The following is an 8772-nucleotide window of genomic DNA, read 5'->3' as shown; positions in this document are numbered from 1 at the left end:
AGAAGGTGAAGTTAAAGTTATAATATATAATATTATTGTTTTACAACTAATAATATATATATATTACAACAGTAAGAAGACAAAGTTACAATATCTATATTATTGTTGTACAACTAATAATATAAATATCACAGCAGCAACGTAGTGTGAGGAGAAGAGTCTGGTACTCACAGAACAGTGTTGGAGAACAAGAGACTAAACAGAGAGAAGCCACGTTTTACAACTGTGGCGACGAGTGAGCTGTTTAACTGATGTTGCTTGAAAAGGAGCCGGACTACGGGGAAGGCCGCAAAGCCTGGGGCTCGCGTAGCGAGGCCGGCACGCTGTGCTGCTTTAGGTCAGACGACACAGAGCAGGGCGGACTTCCGTCGGTAGCGCGGATTGCGTCGTGTAAGGCGGACCCGTGGTCTTCTAAGCCGCACGTGCACGGGAAGCTAGAGAGGGCTAAGTGAGCGCCTGACGGCCGGACACTTAGCTAACGTCTCGCGGAGCTAAGAGGCTAGCGGCTGCGCTAGCGGGAGCTAGCTAACCCAAAGGGCTAGCGAAACTGCGGAGGCTAGATAGAGCAGCGCCTGGTTAGCTGTTAGCTGGGCAGGTGAGCTAGTGAAAACTTCGGGTCTTGTTCTAAGGCTTACGGTAGTGCTACGTTGTGCAACGGTAGACTAAGGCTAGCAGAACAAAGGGACGCACGTGGCTAGCAAGGGGGAAACAAGTTTCGGGAAGCTAGCAGAGGACAAACCACAAGTCGCCGTACGGCCCACTTGAGTTTTGATGTCCTTAAAAAGAACTTACGGGCTTTTAATGCTGGAACGTCCGTGAGTGAAGAGAAGGACACCAACGTAGGGCTGCGAATTTCCGCGGCACAAGTCTGAGACCCGTCCTGATGGAAAACAATATTCAACAGCCGAAAGGTGATTCTCTTTGATAAGACGTGTATGCGATAGCACAGAAAGCGAGGAATGACGTTACTCAGGGCGGACCTCAGGTTATATACCTGGTGGGTGGTCCATATAACCACGCCATGAGTGACAGTTCACGATCCAATCAAATTGTTCCGTGAGTGTATGTTAGGCTGTGTGCCTGCGCCATCTAGTGGCTTGGACCCCATATGACTCTCTCCGAGAGATACTTAAGATAACTGTTGTATAAATCACAAAAGCTTTACAGTGTTGATGTTGACATACATTTTTGATTTTTGTTTTACTCATAGTCTCTTGAGTGTTGGGTAATGCGCACTACGTAATGCAATATATTACGTAATATATTACCAAAATGCGGTAACGCGTAATATAAAACATTACTTTATTATGAATATATTACTCTTGCTCAGACAGTAATATGTAATACAATATATTACTTTAAAATGAAGTTAAGTAATATATTCCAAAGATAAAGTAATGCACCCAGCACTTACTGTTGAATAGTTTTAATTTAGTTTTAGTCACATTTTCGTCAACTGGAATGTTTTAGTGTACTAAATATAATAAGATTTCTTTTAATGTATTTTGGCGGACCTTGATGCAGTCGGAATGGCTGAATTTGCACTTTTTCAGCATGCAGCCAAGTGTAAAATGACTTAAACTGGGTCTCTTGTCCACTAGTCCCTTCCTAACATTTTAGTCTAGTTTATATTTGTTGACAACATTGTCAATGTAATAGTTTTAGTCATCATAGATTAGTTTCCATTTAGTCATTGAAAAAAAGGTAGTCGACGAACAATTTTGTCATAGCATTAGTCGAAAAAATCAACTCTGGGTACATGCCAGTTCTTGAGAGTGGCGGCTATATGCATCCAGGTGGCAACTGCCAAATATGCCACCAGGATCAAGGGGAGTGTTCTGCATTGCTAAACCCAGATTAAACACCATCCCCCCCTGGAAAACCTCTCATGAACACAGAGCCGCCCTGCTCTATTGTGGGGCCCGTACCGTACAGCCCTGTGGCTTTGCTCAGGTGGCTCAGCGTTTCCCCCGTAAGCCGTCCAAAGGCAACCGTGTTGGTTAACCACCCAAACCACTCCAGCATAATGCAATCTCCGACTCATAACACTCGGTAGAGACGTATTGGCAGTCGTCCACAGAACCTAATCCAGGAAGGGGAAATATTTCGGCAAACACGCTCTTGTTGAAAACCCCTGATGAATGGTTTGCTCGTCTATTCATATAAGCTGGGGCTGCTGTCTCCGGGAGCTTTATAAGTCCCCCACCCCCCCCCAAATCCCATTCCCTTGGTTTGTGCATTTTTTTTGTATTCCTCCATTCCTCAACTACCAACAAGGCACGGAGCGAGAGAGAGAAAGAGAGAGAGAGAGAGAGAGAGAGAGAGAGAGAGAGAGAGAGAGAGAGAGAGAGAGAGAGAGAGAGAGATTGGGACAGTGCTGCCTCTATGCATTCTGAGGCCTTTCCAAACACAAGACAGCATGCCTTGGAATGTGCGCGAGCATACAAAGTGAGCTCTGAAATTATGGGCCCCGGCCCCGCTGCTAAGGAAAATAAAATTGATGCAATCTGTAGAGCATGTAGCTTTTAATTAGTGGCTTCCGTCTTCCTAATTGGTTTCTCTCCCATTTCCCCTCCGTCCCTAATTCGGGACGGGACCAATTGGCCTCGTCCCCGCATTTAGCCGAGGCTTTGTTTGTCTTGAGCGGAACCATACACTGTAATCAAGGCTACGGAATGAACTGAGGCCTGAGCAGATCTGCACAGAGCCCAGTCGACCTCAAGTCTTTTTTTAGTCTGTGTGCTTCTTGGAGGAGCTAAAAGTGTACTAGCTGCTTGCTGGTGGATTGACCAGAGGGGGGAAAAGGCCTGCGGTGTCTTGTAAACACAACATGAATTGTGTGCGTATGTTTGAGAGTATAGGAAAGTTCTGGAGCTTCAAGGCACTTTACGGCAGTGGTTCCCAATGTGGGGTCCCGGGGACCCCCAGGGGTCCTTGAGGGAGTTCCAGGGGGTCACCAGCAAATGATAGTTTGGAACCAAAATACCAAATGGACCCTTATGGGTCTGTAAGTGTTAGTGTACAAATGGAACTTGGGTCCATTTGTACACTCTCAAAATTGACATTGATTTTACAATATATATTGGGGTCCCAGAGATAGAAATGCCATTAAATGGGTGTCCGTAGAGTAGACTAATGCATGTCAAACTGGGGGTCATTGAAATTAAAATGGTGGAGAATCACTGCTAGAGCCGTACAAATCTTCTCTTATGGGGGTCCCTGGCGTATATGTTCAAATGGGGGGTACGCGGGCTATTGAGTATCAATGTGGGTGTCCTTGACATGAAATTGTTTGGGAACCACTGCTCTAGTCAGCCTATACGTTTTTTCCTCCTCACACTATTTCTGTTGAATGCTCGTAATTATGGCCATGTACCATAGCATTTTAAGCATATATGATTCATTTGAGACACGTCGATGTGAGCCAGTCTGGATAGGAGATCCTGCCATTAAGCCATAAAGACCTGAGGACCTGTTTTTCCTTTTTTTTTTTTTTTTTTAGAAAACAGTTTTCTGAAAAACCTATGTTTCTGTCAGTGGATCTCAAACAATTTCATGGCAAGGACCGCAAAATGTAATTGGCCGCCGGCACCGACCCCTATCTGAAAATATATTGTTCGAGGGACCCTCCAGAAGCAAAAACGTTTGCTGTGAAAGCATAATATATTAAAAGATTTGCACACGTTTTCACGATTTTTCAAAGTGATCTGCTATTTTTCATCAGCTAAAGTTTAAAATAATGTTTAAGGTTGGTTCAAAGCTATAATGTGACACAGACGCGTTCCAGGTCTTCATGGGTTAAGCAAAGATGCTAAAGTTAGCCTGCACGCAGCTATCAAAACATCAGTAATCCTGCAGGGTTTCAGGCCTGCAGTAACTCAGGTTTAAAACATCTGTAATCCTGCAGTAATTCAGGTTTAAAACATCTGTAATCCTGCAGTAACTCAGGTTTAAAACATCAGTAATCCTGCAGATCTTCAGGCCTGAAGTAACTCAGGTTTAAAACATCAGTATTCCTGCAGTAACTCAGGTTTAAAACATCAGTATTCCTGCAGTAACTCAGGTTTAAAACATCAGTATTCCTGCAGTAACTCAGGTTTAAAACATCTGTAATCCTGCAGTAACTCAGGTTTAAAACATCAGTAATCCTGCAGGTCTTCAGGCTACAGTAACTCAGGTTTAAAACATCAGTATTCCTGCAGTAACTCAGGTTTAAAACATCAGTATTCCTGCAGTAACTCAGGTTTAAAACATCTGTAATCCTGCAGGTCTTCAGGCCTACAGACTGCAGTAACTCAGGTTTAAAATATCAGTAATCCTGCAGTAACTCAGGTTTAAAACATCAGTAATCCTGCAGGGCTTCAGGCTACAGTAACTCAGGTTTAAAACATCAGTAATCCTGCAGGGCTTCAGGCCTGCAGTAACTCAGGTTTAAAAGGATTATTTTCAGGAAGTGGAACTATCCATTTAGTGTGTTCTGTTCTGGGTGGCCGACGACGGACGCAAGCCTTGAACACTCTTAAGTTCTTATTTGATTTTCCCTGAACAATAGTGCACAATGTGCAATAAATCAACTCTGCGGTTATGAATATTACGTTTTTAAGCAGTTTTTGTCACTGAAAAAAAGCTAGGATTTTTTTTCGCCATCGTTTTAGTGGACATAATCTACTGCTAATTAAAAAGCAGACATGGCAACCTTGAGCAGTACACCATAATGGCTGTGAATGCACATGAGTTACTGGGAGTAGTTCCCTCCCCTGAGGAGAGCTGCGATGGCATGCACCAAAAGACCACTGAGAAAAACATCTACACACAGAGCACACCTTCCACCCAATGGGTAGTTCTGCTGAATAACATAATGCTTAAAACACCAAAAGGGGTTCCTGTCCTGAATGTCCAGCACAGCAACACAAGCAACACTCTCAAAAATAATAAAGAGATGCTCAGTGATGAACCCAGCAAAAATCTAGATAAAGTGCCCCTCGGGGCACAGGTCTCCACCAGGGCAGGTCAGGTTGTGGCCTCTTGGTGGCGCTATAACAGGCCAATGTGAAAAGGGTGCCATTTGTTCTTACGCATGTGAAAAGGATGGGTTATATTCCTCAGCCTAGTAGGAGAGTCTGTGAAAGATTTCACATAGATTGCACGCATGCGTTCATGATTTGAGGCTTTTTTGTTCAAAATGGGCCAATCCTGCAAACTTTGAAAGCCAATATGAAATATCGGACAGATCTGGATTGAACACATGCCTATGTGTGTAACGATTTGCGGGACTTTTGGACAGAATCTGGGGGAGTAATATGAAGAAAAAAAAGTTTTTCAAAAGTCGGCCTCCTGGTGGCGCTATAACAGGCCGTTCTGGAAAATGTGGGGCAAATGTTCATCGTTGGACTCCAGGGAGGCTGTGTGCAACATTTGTGTGCACCGACCGGGTTAACGGGGCCGGAGATTAGCTGTACATAGACGGACGGACGGACGGACACACACACACACACACACGGAGTGCAAAACATACTCTCTCCCCATGCCTTCGGCCTGGTGGAGACAACAATAAAAAAAATTAAGAAATAAATAATAATTGGACAGAACTGATTTGAGAGTAACCCGGTGGAATGCAAGTCTGTAGTTTCAGAGAAAAGGGCGTGCAAAGGCCGCGGCTAAAACAAAAGCTAAAATGAGGCCTCATAGCAGCCGTGTCTGTATAGGCACCGGAGCGGTTCCAAAAATGAAACACAGCGAGGCTTTCTCATAGCGAGACTGATCGAGCCCACTTGTGACGAGCGCCTCACATAATTCATTTATTGGACTGTACCTGTGATTAGCGACAAATGTGTTAAAATATGTGCAGGTGTAGACGGACACACCGAACAGACTAATGGGAAGGTAGACACGCAGGCATGCACGCACACAGGCAGGCAGGCAGGCAGGCAGGCACGCACGCACGCACGCACAGGGGAGTGTCTCTTTCCCCTCCACCACTAATGGAGTTTGAGATGAGACAGCAGCCGGTCTGCGGAGGTGAAGGAGGAAGTGGCTTGTCAGTCAGCCCACACCGCACAGATGGATCAATTCTCCTCTCCTCCCAGGGAGCAGAGGAGCCTGAGAGAGAGAGAGAGAGAGAGAGACGCAGGGGAGGCAGGCAGACATCTGTGTGTGCTCAGGACAGCTTATTTACCCAGGGCGGTGTCGGTCGGTACAAAATAAAAAAACATCCAATACACGAGTGATCCATGCTGCTTCTCTTTGATGGAATGTACAATGTTTTATGTACAATGTAGTGGTTCTCAAACCTTTTTTCTTTCTTTTTTCTAGGATCGGCCTGTTTTTTTTAGGTAGTAGACTGACATGAAATGGGGAGACAGAGATGACGGCTGAGTGACGCGCAGAGAAGGTTGTCGTGGATTCGAACCTGCGACACACTGTCAGACTGCATTAGCATGCCTAGTGCCTGCTGTAGGTGAGCGCTAAGGCCCACCGTCCGGGCCCTTCAGACGGTTAAGAGATCACATCCAAAGTGATTTTTAGACAGCATTCGCAGCGTCGACCTCAGGTCTTGAACTGGCCAAAATAATAATAAATGTCTTTTTCACGTGCACAATCAGAATTCACAATCACACACTGCATCCGTTCACCCCTCCCTACCTCCCTCCGCCCAACCCCCCCCCCCCCCAAACCCCCCTTCCACCCACCCACCCCCAACAATCCCAATTCACTTTGGATCAAACAGTGCTCGCGGTGGCAGACACACGGGGCTCTGAACGAGTGCCCATTTCACGGGGAACACAGAGAGAGAGGGAGAGAGAGAGAGAGAGAGAGAGAGAGAGAGGGAGAGACTGGGGGACGAGGACAGACAGTTGGAGAAGAGACAACGGACAGATGGCTGTGTGTCTGAGCACGGCAGGGCTTAAGTAGCGCCCTGGTATACTTCCCATCCACGCGTGTCCTCCTCCTCACTGATGTGACCCAGACTCTATATGTCTTTGATCAGCGCTCAGGAAATTTCATTAAAGGGCCAGAGATGGGCTTGGATGGATAAGGAGATAGAGGGGCTAAAGAAAGCTTTGGCTTTAGAGAGATGAGAAGAGGAAGTGTAGAGGAAAGATAAAGGCAGGAGGACCACGACGGCAGACGAGAGAGAGAGAGAGAGAGAGAGAGAGAGAGAGAGATAGAGAGAGAGAGAGAAGAAGGCAGTGGTGGAAAAAGTACTCAAATGTTTTACTCAAGTAAAAGTATCAATACTCTGTTACAAGTAAACATGTACGGGATTCAAAATGCAGAATGCAACCAAGTGTAAAATGACTTTGTCTTTTACTTATACTGGATCTCTGGTCCACTAGTCCCTTCCTATAACATTTTAGTCTAGTTTTTAAGTTGTTGACAAACTTGTCAATATATTTAGTCTTACTTTGAGTCATCATAGTTTTCATATACTGTAGTTTTTGTCAGTGGAAAAAATGGTAGTCATAGTAGTCATAGTATTAGTTTGACGAAATCAACACCGGTTCGAGCATGGGTTCTGTTGTGCCCTCGGGGTTGGAAAAGGGAGCATTCTCACCTCCTTGTAAAAGCAATCTAAGAGGAAGTAACCCCTCTTGACCCCTTGGGTAAACCAGGCAGAGCATCTTAACTCTGTCTCACACAGTCAGGGAGCCAGACTGGAGACTGTGAAGTCAGGACTGGGGACCCCCGTATATCAAATGACACAATATCCCTTTATTATCCCACTTATACCTGAGGCCGGTTAGTGTAGAGGTTTCACTGAAAAATTATTCTGGCGGTTTGGGTTATTTTATTACTATGAAAACCTGCAAAGCCCGTCCGTCAGTCGGCCACGCCACCATATATGGCCGCGCCATGCAGTCCATCATGCCTGCAGGCTCCATATATGGCCGACTCCATATATGAAGATCACGAGACTGACCTCATCAAACCCTGGATAGCGATACATGGAGAAGACTGGATCATCACCTAGATCTGCATGGAGGCGGCCAGAAACTCTACATCTGACCTCAAACCCTTAGATCTCCATATATAGACACCAAAAGGGTGTCCATATATATGTTCTGACATTCCATATGTTGATCCTACCCCACTTCGATGTCTCCCTTTTTACTGATACCTGCCCTTTCAAACTCTAGCCGGGCCCGCCCTGCCCCGCCAGCCAGCGAAAACTAGAGTTCTCAACAGGCCCGGAAATTAAGGCCCGACCCTACCTGGTTTCATTAATACCCGTCAGTGAGTGTGTGTGTGACGATGACACAGAGACGTTCCCAGCTTGAAAGGTACAACGTGCATGTGGAAACAGATCTACAAAAGGTCAAGGGGTCACCCTCAGCCTGTGACCCCGTCAGCTCCGTCAGGCTGACAAGACACGCTTCCAGGTGCCGAGCCGCCCGGTTAAGACCGCCCCACCCCCACCCACAGGGGGTTTGATAAGGACACCCGTGTTACCAGGCAGGTGTGAACGCAACACACCCCGATGTGGCGAGAGAGAGAGAGAGAGAGAGTCAGACAAGACAGAATGACCTATGACCTCATCAATCAAGGAGCAAACAGGAAGAAAGAGGGGAAAGGAACAAAGGGGGGCGTGGGGGGGGCAACTCTTCAACCTGATCAATCATGGATGAAAGGAAAGTGGGGAGGGAGGGATGGAGAGAGTCTGTCTGTCTGTCTGTCTGTCGGTCGTATGAATCAGCTACTAAAGAGGAAGACAGTGGAAAACAGAGGACAAAGGTGGCTGAAGATAAAGAAAAGCAACATTTATTTAACCTC

At 46.0% G+C, this 8772-nt stretch overlaps 1 protein-coding gene across 1 annotated transcript in view; it reads right to left on the bottom strand.

Moving 5' to 3' along the window:
• Nucleotides 1-274: 274 nt before the first annotated feature.
• The window catches only part of LOC310870656 (ATPase family gene 2 protein homolog A-like), a gene marked incomplete at its 3' end in the record, with an annotated part of 22230 nt that continues 13732 nt past the window's right edge, over nt 275-8772 (bottom strand). The window contains exons 7-8 of the mRNA XM_083781926.1: nt 793-880; nt 275-411 (exon numbers count right to left, since the gene is read on the bottom strand). Coding sequence (XP_083638052.1) covers nt 275-411; nt 793-880 — 225 coding nt within the window. The remainder of the gene's footprint in view (nt 412-792; nt 881-8772) is intronic.

Source organism: Protomyctophum parallelum (assembly GCF_964188405.1).
Source record: "Protomyctophum parallelum genome assembly, chromosome: 14".
NCBI classification, from domain to species: Eukaryota; Metazoa; Chordata; class Actinopteri; order Myctophiformes; family Myctophidae; genus Protomyctophum; species Protomyctophum parallelum.
This window is presented reverse-complemented; position numbering and strand designations above follow the sequence as displayed.